This window comes from Leiobunum rupestre, chromosome 1, assembly GCF_980474605.1.
Source record: "Leiobunum rupestre chromosome 1, qqLeiRupe1.1.hap1, whole genome shotgun sequence".
Lineage (NCBI taxonomy): Eukaryota > Metazoa > Arthropoda > Arachnida > Opiliones > Sclerosomatidae > Leiobunum > Leiobunum rupestre.
In genome coordinates this window covers 21,754,481-21,781,887 of record NC_143384.1, presented here as the reverse complement: position 1 = coordinate 21,781,887, position 27,407 = coordinate 21,754,481, and the positions used below count along the sequence as shown (strand labels likewise).

Genomic DNA, 27,407 nt, shown 5'->3' with positions numbered 1-27,407 from the left:
TAATTAACTATTAATAAGGTTATTTTTTTACTTTATAAAAATTAATTATGCAGAGAGTTCTTAGTTAAAGAAGATTCGAATGCGACTGTGGGGTGTGGTGGGGGTGGGAAGTCGCTGTCCCTCGTATGTCAGACGATACTGCGGCTAGACACTACAAATACGTGAGTTAGAACTTTTAATTAAATTATTTATACAAGTTGCAGAAGGTAGTTCGTTTCAACCCTTTAAAATGTCGAATTAATTACAATTATATAGATAAATTACGATTTAAACGGATTATATATCATATCGGATTAGTCGTAATCATGTAAACAAAAGTTCTAAATTAAATTTAAATAACTTGTCCTTATTAATTATATTCTAGGGTTCGCCAGCGATAAATAAATTATAGCAATAAATTTAAGGAGTTTAGGGATGGGTGGAACAAATTACGGCTCTTCGTTTTTCCAATTGCAATTCGGATGTACCCAAAAATGGACCCAAATGGACCAAATGTACCCTAAAAACGACCAAAGTCACCATTTTCGCCCCTATGTACCCCATTTCGGACCAAATGTACCCCAAACTGGACCCTTTAGCTTTATTGTAATGTTAAACGCCCATAGAGATCCCCCTAAAAAGAATAATAAACTGGCGGTCCAATTTTGGGTACATTAATTATTTCGGAGAGATAAAACTAATTCTGGCAAACTGCTGCGATTTATAGTGAATGGGAAAAAAAAGCCAATTTCTAGCGATTGGGAGCAATAATAAAACCTTATAATTTGTATACACTCTGCTCTTTTTTTCCAAAACACTTTTACCGATGACCACCCGCTATTCTACGGTACCCTTTTACAACCCTTAGGGGCCCGAAAGTGTTTGAAAGTGTTTGTCGGCGAAAACCCATTGAACTATTTATTACCAACTCGAAAGACAGGTGCCAGACATTCACTATGACGGAAACTATTTAATGGCTGTTTGCATAACATCGTGTCAGTCCACACCGCCTGCCGAATAGGGGCAGATAACCTATTGACCTAAAATGGGTTAACACCTGGGTTTTATGGGTTATAACATCGTAAATCATCTAACCTCGTAAATCAGCTAACCTTTTGACCTAAAATGGTGTGCCCCCAGCTATTAACTATGACTGGCCGGCTGTTTGCATAACATCGTGTCAGTCCACACCACCTGCGGAATAGGGGCAGATAACCTATCGTAAATCATCTAACCTATTGACCTAACCTATTGACCTGCCGAAAATGTACGCAAAATGGGGCCCCTATAGGGGGTCCGTTTCACACCTATTTAACGGCTGTTTGCATCGTGTCCATAGGGGCAGATAACCTATTGACCTAACATCGTAAATCAGCTAACCTTTTGACCTAAAATGGGGTGCCTCCAGCTATTGCCCTATTGACCTGCCGAAAATGTACGCAAAATGGGGGCCCTACAGGGGGTCCGTTTCACACCTATTTAACGGCTGTTTGCATCGTGTCCATAGGGGCAGATAACCTATTGACCTAACATCGTAAATCAACCTCGTAAAACAGCTAACCTTTTGACCCCGCCGAATATTGCCGCAAAAGGGGGGGCCCCTATAGGGGCCCGTTTCCCCCGCCCGCAGGTGCCCCTTATCGGTATACACACCCACTTATCTCTCATGGTGTTTCGACTCCCCCCTCCCCCCGTCTTATCGGATAACTCTCTCCTTTTGTTCAGAGAAATTCCTTGTTTCCACTTTATCTTGCGAATTTGCTGTTATACTTTTGGTCGTCTGGCCTTGGGCACGTTTCGTAGGAATAACATTGCTTCTAACAGTAGTCTTTTATGTAGAGAAGCAATCGGTATTCGAAGTTCCCAAATTATTTTCTTCAAAAGATAAAACATTTCTGATATTTCCCTAAAGGCAGTAATCTTTAGTATTTTAACCGGTCAGTCAATCAGTTTCTAGTTCTAATAGAACGTTTTAATTTAAATATTTATCCATTCTGTAATTATATATTTCATCCGACTGATCGAACATATAGTGCTCAAAATAATTTTGGTAATTCCAAGATCAGTAGTTAACGGTATCTAACGTCCTTCCTGACTGAATTATCGGGAAATTCTCAATTTGTTTAGTTCCGGGGTTATTCAATTTCAGATTGCCAAATTTATTTTAGTTATTATTAGTTGTTTATAATTAAGTTTCAACACAAAGATAGAAGAGTACTACACGAACTAGAGATAAAGTAGGCAATGACCATAGTACTCTTCCTCCTTAAAGGGAATATAACCTTTAAGGCGTTTTTTATTAACAACCCCCCCCCCCCGCCCCTCCCCCAAAACCACTAAACAGCACCAAAAATATCTGAAACCAAGGCAGAGTGGTGAAGGAAAGAACCCTAGGTGTTCCAAACAACAGAAGTTATACTCCCTTTAACACGGGGAAATGGGGAATGATTCCATATGATTCGTAAATTTGGAATAATCATATTAGATTCTCGAAATTCCATCACGGATTCCTTCGATTCGGAATACGAGAATCAAGGCTTGTACAAGATTATCGCTAGTGACGGCTCGACATTACTCTATAACTACCCTGGCGGAATTTTAAAAAAGCTTTTGCGTAGTAAGCCTGTTTGCCATCAAAGTTTGAGTTGAAAGGCAGCTTACTTCCGTTTCGGGTGCGTTAAAATGATTATTATCAAGAGTCATACATTCGAATCGCGATTTAATTACTCTAATCACGATTTTATCAATGAAATTACGTTTCAAATTCACTATAGCCACGTTTTATTCAAATCATTACAATTCAAAAACGTACCAACAATTGAACTAATCCTAACCACGATTTAATCAAATCACAAATCAATAAACCTTATAACAATTCAGTCAATCTAATGATTCTAATCACTATTCGATAATTCTAATCACGATTCAATCAAATGTTCTAATCACGATTCAATCAAATGTTCTAATCACGATTCAATCAAATTTTCTAATCATGATTCAAACAAATGTTCTAATCACGATTCAATCAAATGTTCTAATCACGATTCAATCAAATGTTCTAATCACGATTCAATCAAATGTTCTAATCATGATTCAATCAAATGTTCTAATCATGATTCAAACAAATGTTCTAATTGCATTGTAGAAAGATCTATTGAATAAATGTGGGTTTTGTTTACAACGGCGCGTGTAATATGAAAACGTTTGCTGACCTCTTGATGGCGCTTTTAATTGCTATAAAATCTCACGCCTTAAAACGCCAACCAGTTGTAATTGGCCAAAGTATGAAATCAGTTAACAACTTTATGTTTTAAATTCTATCATATAAAATTTCTTAAACTAAAATTAAATTTAGATTTAAACTTCGACCAAATCTGGGTTTAGCAGAACGCGTTGGTTGACATGGAGATAAAGTAGGTCCATCGTGAAATTTTGGCAAGGTATTCCATGGAAATTAAATTTTAAAAACGTTTGATTGCCGATACCCAAAATACCTTATTTTTTAAAAAAATATTTTTTGGTCTCAAAAGACTGTACTTGATGTGGGCTTTTATTGTATTCAAATTTGTTCTTGTGTATTTTGGTTTTAAAGAAGTGACATCTACCCACTTTTTAAGCGTTAAAATCGAGTCTCTAAAAATTATTTTTCTATAATAATGGTCGTGAGGTAGTCCCTTTAAAAATATTACCATGTGTTTTTCATTTTTAATAATTTTATAATCTCAAAAATATGATTATTTTGTTCGCAATATTTTTGTTTTATTATTTCTAGCTATTATTAGTTGACTTTTGGTCAAATTTTCCCTCAAAATTGACAGGAGGTAATATTCCCATGAAATTTGATTTTGAACTTTTTTTTATTAGCGAAAGGCCCTTACCACATTTAGTGCTTCGTACGATCCCCTTCAGCTTTTAAAGGTCATTCACGAATTAAGTACAAGTTTTTCCGTACTTTTAGTATTTTTATGGTTTCATAATGATTTTTATTGAAAGTTTGAAATATATCTTAATTATCAGACACTGTTTTTTAAGTTATTAGGTTAAATGAAAAATAAGCGACATCTTTTATATAACTATCTAAACAACTACTAAAGAGAATCTTTATTTTCGCGCTTTATTTTTCGAATCTCTAAAATAAATTCCACATTTTACTGCGCACCGGAAGAAAGTTTCTTGCACGCCGGAAGCGAGTTTTGACGCGCGGCTTCTGGAATTGGCGCGTTGTTTTTTTTTTCAGCGCGTCGAAATATTTTGATGACCGCGATTTTTTTGCGCACCGGAAGAGAGTTTCTTGCCCGCCAGAATCGAATTTCTTGCGCGCCGGAAGCGATTTTCTTGCGCACCGGAAGCGATTTTCTTGCGCGCCGGAAGCGAGTTTCTTGCACGCCGGAAGCGAGTTTTGACGCGCGGCTTCTGGAATTGGCGCGTTGTTTTTTTTTTCAGCGCGTCGAAATATTTTGATGACCGCGATTTTTTTGCGCGTCGAAACGAAATATAACGCGTTAAATTTTGCTTTTGTCGCGTTATGAAATGCAAAATGTAAGATTTTGCACTCGCCAAAAATATTATTAACGGGTGAAAATTTAGCGCGTTAAAATCTTGCGCACCTGCCAAAATTTTAATTTCAAAAATTGGGCGTGTCCTAAATAAGCCAATAACGTGCTCGTTTACAAATATCAACCAATGGGACAGTGCAAATGACATTGAAGAAATTAACCCGCAAGAAACCAATTTTGCGCGCTAAAAGTTTTGGCGTGCTGAAATGTTTTCTACTATCGCTAAACTCCGCCTTTACGTTCAATTCAAACCTAATTGGTTGAATTTAAATTTTGATATGTAAAGTTAAAATTCATTGGCTTACAGGCCTTGCGCGTTAAAAAGACTCGGTATTTTTAAATAACCCTCCGAAATATTTTGACACGCATCGAAATATTTTTGCACGCAAAAATTTTACGCATTTGATTGGTTAAAAACTTGTTTTCTGTGCCCGGATTGGAGAACGCGATTTTGCGCGCCGAATTTTCCAACGCGCATAATTTGGGCAAATTGTGACACATTTGGCGTTCCATACACGAGATGTTTGTTTTCTTATAAAATAGAGCACTAGGTGGCAATTCACTCCTTGACTTCGGTTCTTAGATCTACGAGGGAACGGCTCTACTCACGCTAATATCAGTGAAGGACGATCACAGGGCCGGCGTGATGCGGGTGCAAAGGGTGCGCTCGCACCCGGCCCCGCACTAGCTAGAATTTAAGGGGCCCCGCAAATTTAATTTTATATTAGAAAATAAATGATTTTGACAACAATTTTTTTCATATTCAAATAAATTGTGGGATCATTTCACCTATTTTATTATGCATCTTAAATTTCTTAGAAACCATTAAACGAAGTGGGTGACTATTTTTGTAATAAACCGGCCTCGCAGCGTAGTGGGCCAGCGGGGCCCCGCTGGTTTCTTGGTATTTCACACTTTCAAGCATTTAACGGGAAATTCCTGGAAAATCCAGTTATAGATAAGGTAACAAAAATGCAGGTGTCCAATGTCCATTTCCAATATCCAATATATGGGAAGAAAGTATATGAGCGGCGCAGAAAAGAAAGCATGAAGAAATTGCCGATAAAGAAAAGGATGCGCCTTCAAAATTTTTCGAAAAAAGGAATTGTACTGGCACACTTATAAGCAACGAAAACTGTAGGGTTTACGAGGAATTAAGAGAGAACTTCGTTCAGTCATCGGGTGTCGGAGAAGATAAAATTGCGTGCGCGATTGAATCATCGTTCGAACGCGTAACTTTGTCACCAATCAATAATAATAATAATAATCCACTAGGCTAATACCCAAGGCACCACCTTAGGCCTAAGTCATCAAGCGACTTTTAAAGCCATTTATCCAGGTGGCCAGGTTAGAGCTGTTTGATTTTAAATTCCGGCCTTTTTAAAAGCCCTAAGCGAGATTTCAGAAAGAGTTTCAGATGTGAAGATTAGGAGCGAGGCTCAGGGTTTATTTCAAGAACTTACGTCTTTTGATTTCATCGTTAGTTTGATTATTTGGTACGAAATGTTGACCCAAGTTAATATAGTCAGCAAAACCAAAAAGTGACAATGGACGTAGCGACTAAACATTTTATCAGAAATTGTTTTTTTTTTTTTTTTTTTTTTTCAAAATTATCGTTGAATTGGATATTCAACCATTTTTAGGGAAGTTAGGACACGAAAAAAAATAAAATTTTTAGTTGTGAAGGTCCCGATGAAACAGTTTACAATGGTGAGGTTCAATTTAAAACGAATTTTTTTAAAATTAGTTGATAGCGCGTTATCCGCCATGGAAAGTAGATTTAAACTGTACAGAGAGCACAAAGATGTATTTAGCTTCTTATACGGTGGGGGTGCAATAAAAAAACATTTCGGAAGAAAATCTACAAAATTCTTGAAACGACGTTAATTGACGATGTAGACGGAGAAGAATTATTTGAAGAGTTTCAGTTGTTTAAAGATGTTATTCCTGTAACAGTCTTGACAGCTATTGATACTTTAAATTATATAACTAAAAATAACATGGTTGTACCCTAATATCGTAATAGCTTTGAAAACTTTGTTGACCACTCCAGTTTCAGTAGCCTCCGCAGAAAGATCTTTTTCAAAATTGAAATTAATTAAAAACTATCTAAGATCAACTATAAGCCAAGATGGACTGTCATCACTAGCCTTATTGTCAATCGAAAATAAAGTGGCGAAATCATTAGAGTTTGATGGCGTAATAAAAGATTTTTCTGCCAAAAGATCTAGATGTCAATTTTAAAGGGTAAAGGTAACAAGTAACTGTTACAACTGTAAATGAACTATGAAAAATAAAATTAATGTCTTCCAATGTTAGAAACTTAAAATAGTGCAATATTTGATCAATAAAACGACGGGGGGTAAAACGGGGGTGTATAAAAGTGAGGGTAAAGCTATAGGGGTTATGAAATCCGAAAGTCGAGAGCCCCGCAAGTATATTTCGAACCCGGCCCCGCAAAACACCAAGCCGGCCCTGGACGATCACTCTAACACGCTCGCCGTTATTTGTATAGTGATCATGCTCATTCAAGGAATTATTGAGCTAGTCCAAATTAATTTCTGTTGTGATGTGAGTAATTGGTGTTAGGTGATTTTCACTCAAGCGAAGGAGTGAAACAGATACTGAAAACTCGCGAAACGCCCATCTATGCTCCTGACTATACATATAAATTATTATTTTTTCTTTAAATTGTGAATTCCGCCTAAGATTCAGTGAAAAATGAACTGGTCACAGCCGAGGCTGCCCCCTAAGAAGGTTAAATTGAACCTATCACACATTATAGATGATATAAAATGAATCTTTTGCAAGTGTTGGTACTTATGGGAGCTTGGTATTACAAAAGGTAAAAATAAAATTCGGAATCATTTATTGTACCATGTGTTTCATAATGTATTTTCCAAGCTAACCAAAATGGTGGATTATAAAACATCAATACTGAAGGGTATAAGGTTTTTTCTAGGTATTTATAGATTAGGTTTAGTTTTCAGTTACAACAAACATTACAGGCGATACTAAAAAGTTATATGCCTCTATTTAACACGCAATTATTTTCAATTAAATATATTATCAATTTACTACTCAAATATAAGGGTTGAAAAATATATACATAAGTTAACAGTCTGTCATGGCCTAAGCGGGACGACAAATGCCATGTACCTCTTAACTTGATTTTGCGACTAATATCAACGCCTACAGCGACTTCTTCCACGGCTAGATCCTTTATTCTTAAAGATTATGATTTAGTAAATATTCGAGCATTATTTATCACACATTGTTAAATACGTAGTAATAATTTCTAAAAGATTTAAACCATTTTTTGTATGATATCAAAAATAAAAACATTCAAGTGTTGAATTTAAAGAAAATGGTTATTGATTTATCAAATAAAAACAAGGAAAATACCCCTTTCTTTTAAGCACTTATTTTAAAGCTCTTTTATAGAGCTATCTAATAGTGAATTTATATTTCGTGTTTTCAATCACCCACATGACCCTTTAACCCCTCGAATGAGACCCCCCAAAAATAAAAATGTACATTTTGACATCCAATAACCTGGTATCAATTCTAGTTAGGACTATATAAACTCCACCATTGAATTGGCCTTGCCAAAATGTGTAAGATTGTGTTATTTTGTTAAAATAAAATATATTTATAAAAAGTTATTAAACTTAAAGCGAAGGGGTACTGAAATCGAGGTACGATATACCAAAAAATGTGGGGTTTCGGTTTAACTGTGTTTATTCTAAAACTTCTCAATATTTTCAGCTAAAACCTTGGATATCACCGTTTTTTAGACAGATCTATCTGTGTTTAAAATTTATAAAAAATCGATTGACCCATAGTGACATGAGTGGTCGAAATCGTATGGAATAAGTTTAAATCACACATTTGGGAGAAGCTAGACATTTTCTCGGTGTAGATTTGGAATTTACAAGAGATAATATGTTCATACATCAATGGACAAGAGAATGAAGACTCAACTAGATCGGATATTGAATATGGACATCCCATTACCTGCAGGAACCACGTTAACTGTAAAAGATTTCCCAATAGCACAGGATACAAAAGCAAGCAATTATCGACCATAGACATCTATCTATATCTATATTATAAGGAGCGCTTGGTACGTTGGTCGTCGTCGGTCGTACGTCCGAGCTTTCAGGAATGTTTGCTTAGTCTGTCATGAAGCCAAAGGCGGGGCGGCGAGGAAAAAGTAAACCGCGGAACAGAGAGAAACCGAGACTGCCTTTGGCTTCGTTACTGAGGTGGTTTGACTATCTATTTTCTAAAAATCTGTCACCCCTGAGAGTTGGGCCGTGTTTGTCCCAACACGCAATACACCCGAAATTTTATCTCTGTTTTCGCCGCGAATTTCGGAGGGGGGGGGAATCGGGGTCGTTCCGATTTGAAATCCCCATGGCCCTCTCGGCGTACGTTAGTTCCGTGGCCTTTATACATCAGCCATTGGATACAGGGGTTTAAAGGGGTACACGAGGGTTTGGTACGACTGCGAGTTTGAGTTATTTTTGCGGGGAAAAGGGTACCACGGTAATTATCACATGGGAAAAGCGGAGAGGGAGTGCCACGGTAATTATCACATGGGCAAAAGGGGGAGGAAGGGCCTTACTGGGGTGGTTCTACTATTGGGAAAAGGGTACCACGGTAATTATCACAAGGGGAAAAGGGGGAGGTGGGTTCCACGGTAATTATTACATGAGAAAAAAGGGGAGGAACGGTAATTATCACATGGGAAAAACGGGGAGTACCCCGGTAATTATCACATGGGGCAAAGGTGGAGGAAGGGCCTTACTGGGGGTACCCCGGTAATTATCACATGCGGAAAAAGGGGAGGTAGGGCCTTACTGATGTGGTTCTACTTTGGGGAAAAGGGTGCCACGGAAATTCGCGCATGGGATAAAGGGGTTGGGGGGCGTACTGGGGTGAAGTGCCTCGAAACACACAACTAGCTGAGGGCCCGCCTTACAGGCGGGCTTCTCGGCTAGTCTTATATATAATCCTCAATGTTTGTATGTTTGTGTGTTTGTGGCTTCCGTGGACCGATCGACGACTGCCCCTTAAGTTTTCTCCCCCCTCGATCCCGGTCTCTCTTGAAACCGTTCCGGTTGTCCCCTCCGCCAACAATTATTTTTTACCTTATTATTTTTCGGTATTCTTTCGAGTTTTGCAAGTTCTTTCGCGTATTGAAAGTTTGCGAGTGCTTTTCGCCCATATTCTTTACCATATTATTTTTCGGTATTCTTTCGCGTATTGAAAGTTAGCGAGTTTTGCTTTTCGCCCTTATTTTTTACCGTATTAGTTTTCGGTATTCTTTCGCGTATTGAAAGTTAGCGAGTTTTGCTTTTCGCCCTTATTCTTTACCATATTATTTTTCGGTATTCTTTCGCGTATTGAAAGTTAGCGAGTTTTGCTTTTCGCCCTTATTTTTTACCATATTATTTTTCGGTATTCTTTCGCGTATTGAAAGTTAGCGAGTTTTGCTTTTCGCCCTTATTTTTTACCATATTATTTTTCGGTATTCTTTCGCGTATTGAAAGTTAGCGAGTTTTGCTTTTCGCCCTTATTTTTTACCGTATTAGTTTTCGGTATTCTTTCGCGTATTGAAAGTTAGCGAGTTTTGCTTTTCGCCCTTATTCTTTACCATATTATTTTTCGGTATTCTTTCGCGTATTGAAAGTTAGCGAGTTTTGCTTTTCGCCCTTATTCTTTACCATATTATTTTTCGGTATTCTTTCGCGTATTGAAAGTTAGCGAGTTTTGCTTTTCGCCCTTATTTTTTACCATATTATTTTTCGGTATTCTTTCGCGTATTGAAAGTTAGCGAGTTTTGCTTTTCGCCCTTATTTTTTACCATATTATTTTTCGGTATTCTTTCGCGTATTGAAAGTTAGCGAGTTTTGCTTTTCGCCCTTATTTTTTACCGTATTAGTTTTCGGTATTCTTTCGCGTATTGAAAGTTAGCGAGTTTTGCTTTTCGCCCTTATTTTTTACCGTATTAGTTTTCGGTATTCTTTCGCGTATTGAAAGTTAGCGAGTTTTGCTTTTCGCCCATATTCTTTACCATATTATTTTTCGGTATTCTTTCGCGTATTGAAAGTTAGCGAGTTTTGCTTTTCGCCCATATTCTTTACCATATTATTTTTCGGTATTCTTTCGCGTATTGAAAGTTAGCGAGTTTTGCTTTTCGCCCTTATTTTTTACCATATTATTTTTCGGTATTCTTTCGCGTATTGAAAGTTAGCGAGTTTTGCTTTTCGCCCTTATTTTTTACCATATTATTTTTCGGTATTCTTTCGCGTATTGAAAGTTAGCGAGTTTTGCTTTTCGCCCTTATTTTTTACCATATTATTTTTCGGTATTCTTTCGCGTATTGAAAGTTAGCGAGTTTTGCTTTTCGCCCTTATTTTTTACCATATTATTTTTCGGTATTCTTTCGCGTATTGAAAGTTAGCGAGTTTTGCTTTTCGCCCTTATTTTTTACCATATTATTTTTCGGTATTCTTTCGCGTATTGAAAGTTAGCGAGTTTTGCTTTTCGCCCTTATTTTTTACCATATTATTTTTCGGTATTCTTTCGCGTATTGAAAGTTAGCGAGTTTTGCTTTTCGCCCTTATTTTTTACCTTATTATTTTTCGGTATTCTTTCGCGTATTGAAAGTTAGCGAGTTTTGCTTTTCGCCCTTATTTTTTACCGTATTAGTTTTCGGTATTCTTTCGCGTATTGAAAGTTAGCGAGTTTTGCTTTTCGCCCTTATTCTTTACCATATTATTTTTCGGTATTCTTTCGCGTATTGAAAGTTAGCGAGTTTTGCTTTTCGCCCTTATTTTTTACCATATTATTTTTCGGTATTCTTTCGCGTATTGAAAGTTAGCGAGTTTTGCTTTTCGCCCTTATTTTTTACCATATTATTTTTCGGTATTCTTTCGCGTATTGAAAGTTAGCGAGTTTTGCTTTTCGCCCTTATTTTTTACCGTATTAGTTTTCGGTATTCTTTCGCGTATTGAAAGTTAGCGAGTTTTGCTTTTCGCCCTTATTCTTTACCATATTATTTTTCGGTATTCTTTCGCGTATTGAAAGTTAGCGAGTTTTGCTTTTCGCCCTTATTTTTTACCATATTATTTTTCGGTATTCTTTCGCGTATTGAAAGTTAGCGAGTTTTGCTTTTCGCCCTTATTTTTTACCATATTATTTTTCGGTATTCTTTCGCGTATTGAAAGTTAGCGAGTTTTGCTTTTCGCCCTTATTTTTTACCATATTATTTTTCGGTATTCTTTCGCGTATTGAAAGTTAGCGAGTTTTGCTTTTCGCCCTTATTTTTTACCATATTATTTTTCGGTATTCTTTCGCGTATTGAAAGTTAGCGAGTTTTGCTTTTCGCCCTTATTTTTTACCATATTATTTTTCGGTATTCTTTCGCGTATTGAAAGTTAGCGAGTTTTGCTTTTCGCCCTTATTTTTTACCGTATTAGTTTTCGGTATTCTTTCGCGTATTGAAAGTTAGCGAGTTTTGCTTTTCGCCCTTATTTTTTACCGTATTAGTTTTCGGTATTCTTTCGCGTATTGAAAGTTAGCGAGTTTTGCTTTTCGCCCTTATTCTTTACCATATTATTTTTCGGTATTCTTTCGCGTATTGAAAGTTAGCGAGTTTTGCTTTTCGCCCTTATTTTTTACCGTATTATTTTTCGGTATTCTTTCGCGAATTGAAAGTTAGCGAGTTTTGCTTTTCGCCCTTATTCATTCGCATATTGAAAGTTAGCGGGTTTTTAAATCTTACTTAGCTTTTCAGTCGGCTAATTAAAGAACAAACTCAAAGTTCGCTCTCCCAAAAGTTATTTGAAGAATCGTCAGAAGGAAATAAAAGATGGTTTTGTTATGGTGCCGTACTTTTGTTACGTAGCCGGGTATTAAAGCTAGTATGAAATAAAATAGAGCCCCGATTTTACACGGAGAGCGTGTGTCAACAAGACCTAGCAGTCGTGAGGTAAAAACTGCGGATCGCGCCTTCTATCGATGCCCAGATTAAATAGGAAATTACATTATCTTACGTGATTTCACGAAGGTCTCGGGTGTCGAGAAAATGATTTTTGGTAATCTGATGAAGGTGCTATTTAATTTTAATTATGCAAATAAATATACTGATTCGTAGAAAATGTAAGGTAGACAAATCGTAAATTATATTATTTTAAAATAAATAATGAAAATTAAATTAAAATGAATATTAAAATATAAATTTAAAGTGCACTGCTTGTAACAGTAATTTCCGCAAGGTAGTAATTGATTAATATTTATACTTTAACCTACACGAATAGATCCGTGACCGAAGTATGTGTCAGTAGTTTGAGAGATATCCTTTAATAAATTAGCAGTTGGAATTGCATTGGGTACAAGTCTCCGTTTTCCATAGAATATTTCTATATTCGCGTCTAAAAAATCGTCACTACAAACAGAATCGTTCTCTGATGGATGCCAGTTATCACGGTTGACGGCACTAATCCATTTTGAGTGTTTCGGGTTAGTGAAGATAAACCTTTAGTTTAGAACAATTATAGGCCTATAAATAATAATTTAAATTATTTAAAACTACTCCTACCTATGAAAATATACGTTTGTGCCTAATTTCTAATTTCGGCAATGCGAAAACGCGCAACTTTTGAACATTTTCACACTTGTAAATACCAAACCTTTTTGCGTCTCTTTTAAGCCAACGTCCAATTACGCGATTGTTCTTTTTGTATGTGGTTTTTAGCCATTAAAAGACGTCGCGAAATAATTTTTGATAATTTCGAATTGTTATTTCAGAAGTGCTAGCTCTTGCTTGCATGTTTATTGTTAGGCTAAGCCTATTCGCCGGGGGTCTATTTTATTTCATAGGTCGATGTTATCGACAGATAATAGCTATGCTACTTAGCACATAGAACCCGTCCAGATAAAGTTATCAAGGTTTTGTACTAAGCCTAGGCAAAAGCATGAAGAGTATTTGGCACGAGTGCTACAATATGATTATGACGCAGAACATTTGGGATTAATGTTCCAGAAAACATACAGGGTGTTAACTAAAAAAAGATACGAGGTCAATAACTCCAAATGTTTTTAAACTAGGAATTTGAAACTTTCAGGACACACAGAACGTGTAGGAAGTCACTTGACAACGGAAATATCCATGACCTTGAACCATGTCTTCAAGGTCATTAAAAATTTATCTCGAAAACCATTAGATATACCAAATTTATTTCCATTAGAAAAGGGTTCCCCTTCACATTTTAGGTATCGTTATTTAGTTAAGACCCTGTATATGGAGGGTTTTCGAAGTGTGGATTTCAAGGATTGCGGCAGAGATTAAACCATTGTCAACTACGTTCGCATTAGTTTCGACAATTATACATAGTAAAAATCAATCAGCCATTGAATTAGGTGGCCGAGTTAAACACTTACTATTACCGTAAACCTCAACAAGCTCTTATGGAAATAGGAAATTGAGAACTCGGGGGAAAACACCTCGAATCAGTGCTAACTCTGTAACGACTAAATTTAATTTCTTCATGCTTTCTATTAATTTAGCCAAAACCTATATATGTCAACAGGGATTCGGCCTTGTAATTCTTACTTTAGGACGGGGAATATTTTCAGGCGACTCCTAGCGGCGGCGCTGGCCGTTGCTGCGAAGAGTATCCGTGGGAATATATTTTTAGTCTTATCTCTTCGGGGGGGGTCAAAGGTGACCGTGTGGCCACAGGTAGCCTGAGCCCCCCTTACTTTGTCTTCTCTCTCCTTTCTTGTCGCCGTCGCTTGTTTTGGGATAGAGCGAGGTCCGTCCCGTTCCGTTCCGCGTATTCCCCTCGAGCCCATTAACCCCTTTCTCTCTTTTCCCCAGCTCAAATATTTTTATTGTCCGTCCGAATTACCAAGTTCGGAGAATTTACCAATTGTTAACCATTGCTTAAAGTGACTTATTTTTAGTGTTATATATGGCTGGCGTCTTGTTGGCGCCAGTTTTGACAAAACTTGAACCAGTAATTTATCGGTCAAGTAGCGACTGACTCTTTGAGGTGTCCCGCTTGTGGGACCCTTATTAAAAAGTGAACGTCACGACACGTTAGATTTTCATTAGTTGGGACCCAGCAAAAATTATCCGGGCCCAAATGACGGTTGGAGAAAATACTTTTCCCGCCAAGCACCGGATCACGTTCACGTAACACGCGAGAGAACAAAACCGCGGACTTGTGGCAAAAAGAGTCACTCTTGTCGGGACGCACTTCCTCGACTGGTCGCGCTTGACCCGAGAGACCAATGCCACGATGGTCAAGTTACGAGATATCTAAGAGCCGGAAACAATAGGACCACCGCCGTTCATCTAGCCAACCCGGGTAATCGCGAAAAGTGCGGTTTGTGCCAACCACGGATAGTGGCGTGAAAGATGTGCGTGTGCTCCCGTAAAGCGAGCAGCCTGGGAGAAAACAGGTGGACTCCCGAACTCATGGACCAATAAAAGGTACTATCTTATATATAAATATATATGACCATTTAGTCATTGGCATTCTGCCGTTATGAGTCGTAGTACTCAGGCCCTCGTAATGAGCAGGGTAAGGGCCGAGAGTGATCCCGCTGTAAATTGAAAATCAGGTGTTATGTTCTTAGTATGTCGTGTATTAATTATTTTTTTCAATGCGTAGTGTAGTGTGTTAATTATTTATCAATGTGTAGTGTATTAATTATTATTTTTCCAATGCGTAGTGTATTAAACTTTAATCTTATTTCTTTAACTTGGCAATCCTCAATTCAGTAACTTAAGCAATCAACCCCTAGACACCCTAAATAATCTCGCTAACCCCAAATGAAAAAGTTACGCGAGAAGGGAGGACCAAAGAAACTAATGGTGGCTAGTACTCGCAGTGATTCCTTTAGGCTAGGAATAGAGTTCAGGGATTAGGCAGAAAACCCCCTACAACTCTACGCGGAAGGAGTTGGTATGATCAGTGCCAGAAGCTGGGATCGAACCCGGTTCCTCTTGCTGTGAGGTGAAAGGGCCAGCTACTCCTACTCCCCACGTTCCACCATTCGAGCCTTCTGTGGAGTGTCACAGCTCGACCATTAGAGTATAAATAAAATAATTCGTGTAAATATTTTTATTATTATTTCATTATGCCTATAAGTACCTATTATAATTTTTGCTGAAGAGCAATGATCAAAATTATGGTGCTAATGGGGGACAAGATTGCCTGTTTACTCCAATGTCCGACTGAGGAATCTTGATTTTAAAAACGTTCGTTGCTTTCGTTTCCGTTAGGAGCAACAAACGCAGCACCCCACACAAGAGGACGCAACCCGTCACAAGTGGTGCATTTTCTTGTGTACATTGCTCATTGGTTAGACGCTTTAGCGCCTACTGCCGTCGGGAGGAGAAAATTCATAAATTTTCTCTCCCCGCCCCCCCCCCGTAAAACGTTCAGCGTAAAGGCTCGTCCAATGAAATTTGTACACAACACTGCGTCAGCGTGTTTAAAGGCTGGCTGCGTTCTCCTTGTGTTTGTTGCTCCTACGTTTCAGGGAGAAGAAGTGAATGAGGTAAAGGCCACTCTGACGAAATACGAGGTTTGTCCACTTGGAGCAATAAAAATATTCGGATCATGATTTGATCGGCCAATGTTTGATCAAAATTTGATTAACCGTTTTTGTTAGTTGTATTTAGTCGAAATAGTAACTAATAAAATATAAATAATATTTAGAAACACAAATCATTTGACGTGTTGAGTTTTAGTTTTAGATTTAGTTTTACCATGAATCTATTTAACCCATGAATATCCAACTATATCATTAGCCACGGTATACTCTGAGGGAACGTGGGGCGGAGCCTATTTTCGCGCCATACGAGTGATTTACTCTTTAAGCCAATAAGAACGAATTCGGAAATGATGTCATTTTAGCGCCAGATAGTTTACGAGAGCTCGGAGAGCAGAATAGCCGCGAAATGACTTCTCAGGTACGGTTCACGTTATTTTGTTCAAAATAAGCTTTACAGTTATAATTATTTCTAGTATAAAAATATAAATTAAAAAGGAATGTTACTCCGATATTTTGAAAGCAATCTTATGCTATCGAGTGTCTGTGAGATTTATAACAATTTAAACATATAAACTATCTCTGAAAAGCTAAGCCTCGGTGAAACTTTGGAAGAAAACCAGAGTCAATTTTTGCCATATTATTATTAAATAATAAATGCTCTGTTATCATTTTATTCTAATAAAATCTATTCTAATAATAATATGAAATAGATCTATTTATTTAAATAGATTAATGATAAGTACTGCAAAAAGGAAACATAACCATAACGTGTCATTTTAGGAACTAACGCTTCGACTGCTTATAAATAACAGCTGACACAGCTGAGTTCTACTTCGACTCCGTCACTATAAATTGGCTCCGCCCCACGCGTCGCCAGAGGTGACCTAGGGTATTCCAGTTGAATATTCATGGGTTAAATAGATTCATGGTTTTACTTTGCTGTCTTCGGAGATTTTAATACCGCGTCAGAACCTCATTTTCGTAACAGTCTATGCATTTGGTTGACAGAACTATTTTACTACGCATGACGTTAATTACCACTCGCCTCCAAGCACATATCAGGGATTTAGGAAGTAGCCACCACTTCTGTGGGTATATCTCTCTCAAGGGTACTGACTGTGGTAAGCCCCAGCAAAGGCAGCAGAGTTTAGAAAACCGACATTGTTCGCCCCAAAATATGGACGCCACCATTTTATAAGATCCATGCTTCCTTGCCGTTAGCAACAGCAAAAAAAGAGCAATTTAAGTTGCTATTTTCTAAAGGTGACTCTCTTGAGAAGAGTATTTTTCAAGATATGGCAATATTAAAAGGATATCACGGACAATTAAGTACAAACAATCCCCCGATATATTGACTACTAGCCTCTTTCTCCTCGCCGGCCCGCCTTCGCCTTCCTTACTGACTAACCAAAAGCTCCAACGACGACGACGACGACGACGAAGTGGTTTTTATAATACAGACATTTTAAAAACTAAATCCCAATCATTAGCTTAATAAAGTCCAGAGGAATGTTATCGAAAAATTATTTTTTCGAGTTACCTGGTTTTGGAAACAAGGCAAATGTTTTTAAAGTTAGATGGCGCCTGTATCAAATGGTATGAAATTAAAATATCAAAATAGTGCGTACAAAATTATTGTGAAATCGTTCTTTCATTCTTTTATGATGTTAGTCTAAACATTTTACCAAAAATGGTAAAGGTTTCGCTCTCATTTTTAAAAAAGTGGGCTCCACCATTTTCCGAAAAACCCTGATTGTAATGTCTGTTGATAAGTGCGCAGTGTAATGCTTTCCACCTAGTTACAAATTATGTTCTACCTTGGAGTAGAGAAGTTGACTGTAGGGGAAATTCCCATATCTGTAGCATTGAGTCTCTTCCCCCATCAATTTGGCCTAAGCCCTCCCAGCATGCATTGCGTTTTTGGTAGGGGCCTACGTTTTACCTTACTCTAGCGACGAAAAAGAGAGTTATTTCCAAGGGTGTTGTGAATATTTGATCTTGATTTTTTAGAACCAAGGCCGAACAAACCGTTAAAGGTTTGAACTTAGAGGTTTTAATGGCAAATTTGTTACAATCAAAATCATGTTTTAAAGACGGTATTATATAGTTTAGCCATTGACATAGTTAGTATTGTTCATAATGAAAAAGTACTGCTGTTATAAAAATTGCAAAAGTGATTCAATTAATAATTTTAATTTATAAAAGAGAAAAAAACTTGTTAGGCCTTGGTTTATAGTACAATATTAGATAATAGAAGAAAATTTACCTTCATTTTTTTTAATAATTTTTGAAAATTTGATATATGTGTGATCATGTTTGTTATCCAATAAAATTTAAACTAAAACAATCCATTATAAAAAGAACTAATACAATCGGAAATAAAAATTCATTCTTAACTACTCCAAGCTTCAAAACTAAAGCATGGCGAATATTTACAATTTTATTTCAATAAAAACCCGAATGAGGGCGACACTAAGGCGCCCCTACCGTGGAGCAAAGGATTCTGGGTAACGTTGAGCTTACAGACTTCCCGCCCTCTTTTCCCCTCCAGTCAACTTCTCTACTCCAAGGTTCTACGGCACCTTAATAGGGACGTTAAGCGGAACACTCTTGAAATTTGCGCAACAATGCAACGTCGGGAGCCACTTGAACATTTTAGACGTTTTACTTTTCCCGTTTGTACTTCGGAGTCGAATATTTAACCACTTCAAGCCTACGCCATAATTTTATCGAGCTTACGTGACAGGTTGTAATATATTTACAGTATTTAAATAAAAATTATGATAATTATAACTTTCCAACTGAACAAATCGAGGCTCAGTTATGACAACTTATTTATCCTGTTATTTATACCTGTCAAAAAGCGTAAATACTGGTTTAAATTGAGAAAAGCGTAAGCCTTGTACAAGACGAATTTGGCGAAATAGGTACGAGTATTCAAAGACTGACAACGAGACACCGATTTTGTTCAAATTCGGGGGATTGGAAGACCTTCGTGTAACTTGAAAAATCCTAAAGGGAATTTATTCAATGGGCAAACGTTTTGCCATGGCAACGAAAAATGTTTTGGACAACACAAAATGGGAATTTTCCTATTGAAAATAACATGGGTTTCTGACCGATTCCAAGACAAATTTTAAAAAAATTTAAAATACCAAAAATAGAAAACACAGATAAAATGGGTGTAAATGGACCAAAATGGCTAAAATCGGGAAAATGTGAGAAATAATTTAAAAAAGTACAAACACTGAAAAAATATTTCGAAATTGTTTGTCATAAATTATTTTTTTTAAATTGATGAAATTAATTTTAAAAAAATTGATCAAAAACGTTTATAGTTGATAGTAATTGATTGAAATAGATTATTTGTGAAATATCGGATTAATTTATGGAAAAATTTAGTGTTGTTAATTTTTCGGAAAAATAATATGCGGTAAAATTAGTAGAAAAATTAAAAATTGAAACATAAATTAATTTTTAAGGGTTTTTAATATTTTCAAGTTTTTATCGATATAAAATGTCGACTATCAATAAACATACAACAAAACATTAATAGTGTTACATTGTTAATCAGTTTAAACTAGTCTAGAGGTTTAGTTTTACTTTTAGATTCGAAAATATGAGGGGAAAATTTCGCTTTATTTAAATTTGCAAACAATATTAGACTAATTATGGAATGGAAACTGCTTTATTTTTTCCGGAAAAAAGTCCTCCGTCATTTTCCGACTAACAATTAAATTGGTTTAAATAACAAAATATTTTGGTTAATTTGGTCAACAATGATCAAAGTTCTAATTAATAGATCAAAATGGGCAAAATTTTAAATTAAAAAATATATACAAATGACTAAATTGTAAAATAGTTAATTTAAAAAATTAATAAAATTGAATAAATTTCTACCAATTTGATCAAAAGCAGTAATTTTGATCAAAATTGAAAGGAATTAAATTAATTGAACTTCATTAGTTGTATAAAATTTGATTAATATACAGGATGTCAACTAAAAATGATCCAGGGCGAATATATCAAAAACCGTTTTCTCTAGAAATTTAAAATTTTAATGTTACGTAGCTCCTGCAGGGGGCCAAAGAAGAATGAACCATGTCTTCCAGGTCATCCAAAAACTATCTCGAGAACCGTAAGTGTTAGAAAGTTAAAAGGAACCACCTATGGACTGCATTGTAAAGGATGATAAAATTGGCGAATAAGTAGATAAGTCCATAATGAAAAGGGATAAAAAAGCTAAACCCTAAACAAATTTGAAGAAATTTAAAACTTACTAATAGCTCGTACCGATAGGTCTTCGAGCGGACAAAAACGCGAAACTCGGACCAAATAGATCTTCGAGTGAATAATTAAATATAATAAAATAGCCAGAATATCCAACGGTAGACCGGTTTCGTCCTATTTGGGACTCGTCAGTACCGTGCGGGAAATCTGGCTTGCGACTATAACACCGAATAGAGAAACTAAGCCTAAATAATACAAATTTCAAAACCAGTTGCATAGCAACGGAAAGCCGAATAGGCGGAGAGTGGTGGAGATAATTATATACGTAATGTTAAGTTAAAAGCAACCATCTATGGACTGCATTGTAAAGGATAATAAAATTGGTGAATAAGTAGATAAGTTCATAATTAAAAGTGTTAGAAAGTTGGTTTCAATTAGAAAAGTGTTCCCCGTCAAGTTTTATGCCTACTTAGCGTGAACATGATCGGATTCAAGTTGGAAAAATTTTAGCAAAATCACAAAGGTCGTAAAAAGGGAAATTTGCGAGACAGCGCTAATAACTGCTAAACAAGTCATGCCACTTTAGAGCAATAATTCCAATTAAAAATTATTTCAAGTTATTAATACATACAATGTGACTAAGAAGAACTTTCTTCTTGGAATTTTTGCTCTAAACCTAATGGTTCTCGTGATAGTTTTAGTATGACCTCTTGTTTCCGCTCAATTCTCTTCGTAAGGTTTTTCAAAATCGTAGAATTAACGACGTCAAACACCACACCAGGCTCGAACATATTCGAAGACATGGCTTTTAGGTAATGATAACATCCCGAAAACTGTCTTTGCGTAAGTGTAAACCCCTAAAAATTTAGGCGAACAAAATGAAATAATAAAGGCGCTTCAGATGTTAAAAACAATGTATATTCTTTAAGTTTTGTACAGTTTATACAGAAATGCATATATCATAAAAAGTCGTTTGTAAAACGACGTGATTTAACAGCTTGGCAGTTTTTTTTAGTAATTATCAGCTTCGAATTCGTCTTCATATTCCTCTTCTTCTTCGCTGAGGTTACTCTCTTTATGGCCAAGTTCACGAGGGCCGCTGTCCTCTCCGCCAATGTCGCCCGGAACGGCAAGACCTTCCGGGTTGCCAAGCCAAGGATACCTCTGCGGGCATGGAGAACAGGTCTGCATGTATCTTGTCTCCTCGACGCCATCTTGCATGAAGGTCACGATGCACGTTCTGGGAATGTGGCAGGAAGTGAGAGGCTTCTCGGCGCAGGCGAAAGCCGGGTGGCTGGCCGCGTTGGCACTAGGGTTCTGGCTCCACTCGAGGGCTCGCTTGACGCTGACAAACCAGACATCCTTGTGGGTATCTTGGACCTTCTGGATGAATTTAGTCAAGGCGCTTACTTTTTCTTCCTTCTGAAACCAATTCGAGTGGAAGTAGAGACCCAAAGGGACGCGGTTTGTCTTGTAATGGCGAATGAAGTTTTCCATCAAGAAGTCATAGATGATGTCCTCGTCCTCCTGGAAGACGCATTGGTCGGCCAGGGCGCAGCTTCCGCCCATGCCGTCTTCGGTGAACATCATGTTGAGGGGGTATTCCCAGACGCCTTCGAAGGAGCGGGTTGGGCACTTGCTTCCGCCGACGCACCGATGAGGCATCCTGTAATCGAAGGTGTACGGCCACACGGGGACGTTCTTAGCAGCGGGCAAAGATGAATCGTATTTGAGGCCCATGTCCTTAATCATGGCTGCCATTTCATTTCCCCCGTTTCTCAAGAAAGGCGACCTCATTCCGACTATGCTCTCCTTCGTCAAATTGGCGTACTTGACAAGCATGGACCTTAAGCCTTCGAACTGTTCCTTGAGCTCGTCCTTAGTAGCAGTTTCCCACCAAGTCTCGGGCTCTCTGGTGCTGTTGTTAAAGCAAAAAACATTGACAACTGACTCCAGGAGAATACGTCAGCGTGAACTCACTAGATCCCATTGAGACCGATTTCGTGCCCAGCGGCGGCCATCTGCTGGATGTTGTAGTAGCTGGAGTAATGATGCGAAACGAAAAAGGTGAAACTAGCCGGGCATCCGTTGGGGTTCTTCTTAGTGCTGTTGAGAACCTTCTCGTAATACGCCATGTTTTGGTAGTTGAGAGCACCGTCGAAGGAGATGGTGACCATCATGGGTACTTCCTTCGGAGACAGACGACCCGGAACTCTGGTTCCGTCTCGGCTGCACTGACAGTTGGGCAGCGAACATTGAGATTCGTCACATTTGGCCGCTCTCAAAGGGTCAACGGTTGTGGTTACAATTGGAGCTTGATTAAAGAAAGGAATTCAGTCAATAAACATTTCTGTTACATTTTGAAGAAAGCTCCATTTTCTACTTACGAAGAGGAACGGGACCACACATGAGGTCTTTGGTCTTATACATGCAATGCTTCTTGACATCGTCGAAATAGAGGCCGGGTGGGCAAGCTTGCGGGTAGGGGTAGTTTTCGGCACATGTGTAGAATCGCCGGCAAGACTCGGGATCGGCGTACATCCCTTTGGCACGAGGGCACTTGTACGCGGCTGGCTTGGGTGCCGAGAGCACTGAAATTCAAACCACACGTCACCTCATTACACGCGTGACTGAATATTCTTAAACAACTGCATTCGTATGAATTTTATAATGCTGATGAAATGACACCAATAGGATGCTAATCGCTCGCTACAATGGAATACAATGAAAGTCATACTTACCATGCTGGAGCACATTGCTGAAGAGGTACAGAGCGAGAGCTATCTTCATGGTTTTCGAAATAGATCGGCTGCATCCCATTTCAAGACTTTCGCGAATCAAGACACGATGAAGCTATGAATACCATTCTTTGTGTTAATACCCTATTTATACCCGCTAAGACCTTTTTTTAACCCAGCACAATATCCATAAAAATCAAGAAACGGTCTAATAAATAATTTTTAGTTGATCAATTAAAAATTCTTGGGAAATCGAACTAACTAAGAAACGGGAAGTTTTTGTAAATAAAAAACAGGTTGCAATCCGTCGTATCGTTTTTGGAGGCTCAAAGTTTAAATCCTGCGATATCAACTGAACGTGGCCTATGTGGCCGGTTCTAAGATTATATCACTGATATATTTTCCAGATGCCCGAGTGCACACCAACAGATTGAAACCCCGGAATTTGAAGGCCCTTATGTCATCATCCATTCAATGAAGGTGTTATCAGAACCTAAAATAGATTAAATGAAAGAGGCCATCGTCAGGGATCCGGCAAGGCAGTCTCTTCTCATGTACTTCAACGGTGGGTGGACAAAGTCAAATGAAAAGTTATGCCATGCAAGGGTTATACATTGATTGGTATTCCAAGAATAGAAACACGATGAGTCAGGCCTAATTTACAGGGGAGGGGGGAGGGGACTGTTTGTTTATTCCGAGAAGTCTGAGACAATGGGTTCTTACAAATCATACACGTGGTACATCAAGTTATAATTGATGTGACAAGCCGAAATGTTGAATCCGGACTCCCCTAACAACGTCAGCAAAGTCATTGATTCCTCATTACCCGACAACAGCCATTCGAGAGACACTAACAATCTATGGTATCTTAGCAACCAGATCCAAGGTCACTGAGACTAGAAATCCCAGACAAAATACTTCTGCCCCTAGAAGCCCCAAACGGGTATCGCGATCGATAATTATTTTCCTACTTGATATCAAGTAAGACATATCGCTTATATTTGCCACATCGGCGATACACTTATGCTGTTAAATAATTCTAAACATGATCTTTGTTAGAAGTTCCAACCCCACAATTTTAAAGAGTTCTGTAGCCATGAGCGAACAGCTTTGGGCTACGTAGTCCAAGGTGGCGCGTTCGAACCCCCGACGATACAAAAACTGAAATGTCCAGCTTTAATGAAAGTTAATTGTGACTTCTTCGTATGAAGTTCAATAGTTAACTAGTTTTAAAATAATAGCTCTATGGGTGAAAAAGTACACTAGTACAGCCAAAGGCTGGAAAGTTGATGGTCGGACCACTAAAAAAATATTTCAACTTTTTAAAAATCATTTTACACGTTCAAGATTCAGTGCTAGGGAAGCAATAACAACCTTAATTGTAGCTATTTAATTAGCGTATTAGAACCGTATCCGACTTACCTTGAGGCGGCTCAGAAGCGGCGCTAAGGTTTTTTCACAGGTGGGCTAATTATTTTGTGGCCCCTAAGAATTTTGTGACCCTTAGCGGGAACCTTGTATTGACCATATTTCGCAAAAGTGGTGAAATCGAAAAAACCCAAAATTTTCCAGGAAGCGAGAAGAGCAAGGTCGTTTTATTGTTGCGGCTCTCGTCGCGTTTTCTGGACCCCCTACTGACCTTGTATCCGACCTGGAGGGGACACGTGCATGCCTGGGATATTTCCCTAAATTTCCATAAGCCCCTTTCTATTCAACTTGCTCTCAATTTCCGCTCCCTTCCTCCCGAATCTATATGTTTATGGTCTACTACCTTTTTGAGTAAACAAATTTATATTGAAAGATTTTTTCCAGAAAAAGTTTTTTGGCAATAAAACAAATTTCTAGAGATAATGAAAATTCATAAATTAAAATATGTGGCCTCTTAATTATGAATATGTGGCCCCTCTCAGAAATGCAGGGGGGCTAAAGCCCACTTCAGCCCACCCTTAGCGCCGCTACTGAGGCGGCTACAATTAGTAAAACATCCCGGGTCACCATTGGGGTAGCGACTAGGGTTTATGGGCTTACTTATACAGAGACTACTAAATATAATAAGGATCGCAAAGTTTTAATCAACTAACAGATATTTAAACAACACAACACACTTAATAACAACACACTTATAAAACACTCAACGCAAACTATTAACACTTGACATACCCTTTCATACTTAAAACGGTGATTGTTAGTCTCATGAATTATGTTAATGCCACACTGTGGATGTTCGGGAATCACTGCGCGGAGAATCTTCAAACAATTACATCACGCTCCAGGTCTCGATATCTCGATCCTTTCGTTGCACCCAGCACCGAGCCCAGCACACTTGTCGCGGTTAACACGGGCGGCACTACCACTTTCTCGAGGGGTTTACTTTGTAACCCAGCGTAGTTATTGAAAAGTAGGTTCTCTCTGTTGACCTCACAGATTCTCATCATCCAGGCACAGGTAGAGATCGACCCATCGCTACAGATCCCAACACCTTTTGTCTTCCACCCTTGTCAATCACCAAGTCGACAGACGGACTCGACCGAATTTGCTGACCTTAGTTCAGTGCAATTGGTGACGGGGGTGGGGGAGAATCACACCCCTCACCCCGAGTACCCAGGTCCTTCGAATAGCTTTCTTGGAACACAGAAATAGGCAAATCAATAAAGGAGTGGCGTTGTGGCTTAAAATTGAATATAGACTTAGCCCGTCACGGTCCCATGTAGAAAAACGAAATGATAAACAATAAAATTATATTATATTATATATATATACCAGGAGTGGAGTTCTGGGAAAACCGAAGCGTCAAAATAGAAGTGACAATGAACATTTTGGCAGTCGGAAAATATCGTGGCGATTCTTATTTTATTTCTGGCAACGGAAAAGATTGAAGATTCCTAAGTTTCATTATAATGAACGGGGCAGGGCCGGATTAACCAATAGGCCGGGTAGGCCTGGGCCTAGGGCACCAAGCCTACAAGGGGCACCAAGAGGGTTCGAAAAAAATAAAAGTACAAAACTTTAATCATTTGCTTTTCACAAAATATTTTCTGGAGTAATTTTAGTAAATGCGTCCACCCCTATGAACCAAAAACGTTTGATTTTCACATTCTCTGACGGACTGCCGTCTAACCCCTGACGACATACTAAATCTGGCAGCAAAATAAATTTTCCTTCCATTTCTCAATTATAAATTGAGGAAGCACCTAGCTCGCTATTAGAAGGGGGGCACAAAAATTAACTTGGGCCTAGGGCCCCATAAAGTCTTAATCGCTTGAATGAATGAATGAATGAATAGTTTATTTGATTTGCGTACAATACGCACCCTTTTAGATCAGGGCGGCTCCGCTTTGGGGGGCACAATCAGTTATCAGGAATATACAAAATATTATTACATGTTATCAGAAATACATGAACCGAAATTATCAGCGTCCTATTCCTCTAACACGGGAGGCAAGTTCCCCGTTTTCCCCCACCTTAGTGGCCGCGTGCCACCTTCCCCTCCTCGATAAGAGAACCTACCCACCTCCGCGGCGACGGCCGAGCGAAACTTTCTCGAAAAACAAATAAATAAAATATGTTGCTGGGGAAAAATTACAAGTGCATCATGTGTCAGTGGAAGAAAGGCTGTCACTATTAGAAGAAACGTCCAAGGCAAGAATCGCTCAAACAAATATCATCGTAATCAGTTGTTATTAATTAATAAAGCCCAGTTAACGACTAATAAAAAGTAGACTAACTTGACTACGTTAAGAATTATAAACAATAAATATTTGTATTGAAATATATATATATATATATATATATAAAACTGAATAGCAAATGGTCTGGTAAGAATAGTTTAAAAGGTTTTAATTTATCTACTTTTAGCTGCAGCTACCGCGTTCCACAGTTCCACTGACCTCTATCAAAAACCAAACACGGCTAAGCCTAGGTCTGCAGACCACGTTTCTCAAGATTTTCTTCGATGAAATAATTTCTCTTAGCCTCACTAGATGGCGGTCTAGTTACCCGTGGTGCATTCTAAATTTTCCCTGTAGTCGCGGGAGGCGGAAAATGAACAAGGCCTCCCTATTTAACCCTCCCCTGTCGCACGGGGAAATTGCCGCCCGAGAAAAATTTGTTCGCTGATAATTTCGGTTCATGTATTTCTGATAATATTTAAAAATATATAGATATAGAATTCACACAATGAAAAAAATAAAAAACAAAAAAAAATTAAGCGGTCACAAAAGGGTAAAGAAGAAATTCTGGATTTTGTCACTTCCCCTGCAAGATCTCACGTTTCTTCCAGTGCCATTTATTCAGTAGATGCTTCAGAAGTGATGGGTTCCAGTTA

The 27,407-nt window shown here is 38.0% G+C and overlaps 1 protein-coding gene across 1 annotated transcript in view; it reads right to left on the bottom strand.

The window, feature by feature from the left end:
- Positions 1 to 23,180, bottom strand: part of LOC149961348 (chitin deacetylase 7-like) — a 95,149-nt gene extending 71,969 nt beyond the window's left edge. The window contains exons 1-4 of the mRNA XM_090176835.1: positions 23,087 to 23,180; positions 22,733 to 22,936; positions 22,326 to 22,659; positions 21,351 to 22,263 (exon numbers count right to left, since the gene is read on the bottom strand). Coding sequence (XP_090032961.1) covers positions 21,357 to 22,263; positions 22,326 to 22,659; positions 22,733 to 22,936; positions 23,087 to 23,165 — 1,524 coding nt within the window. The 5' untranslated portion in view covers positions 23,166 to 23,180 and the 3' untranslated portion in view covers positions 21,351 to 21,356. The remainder of the gene's footprint in view (positions 1 to 21,350; positions 22,264 to 22,325; positions 22,660 to 22,732; positions 22,937 to 23,086) is intronic.
- Positions 23,181 to 27,407: the final 4,227 nt, after the last annotated feature.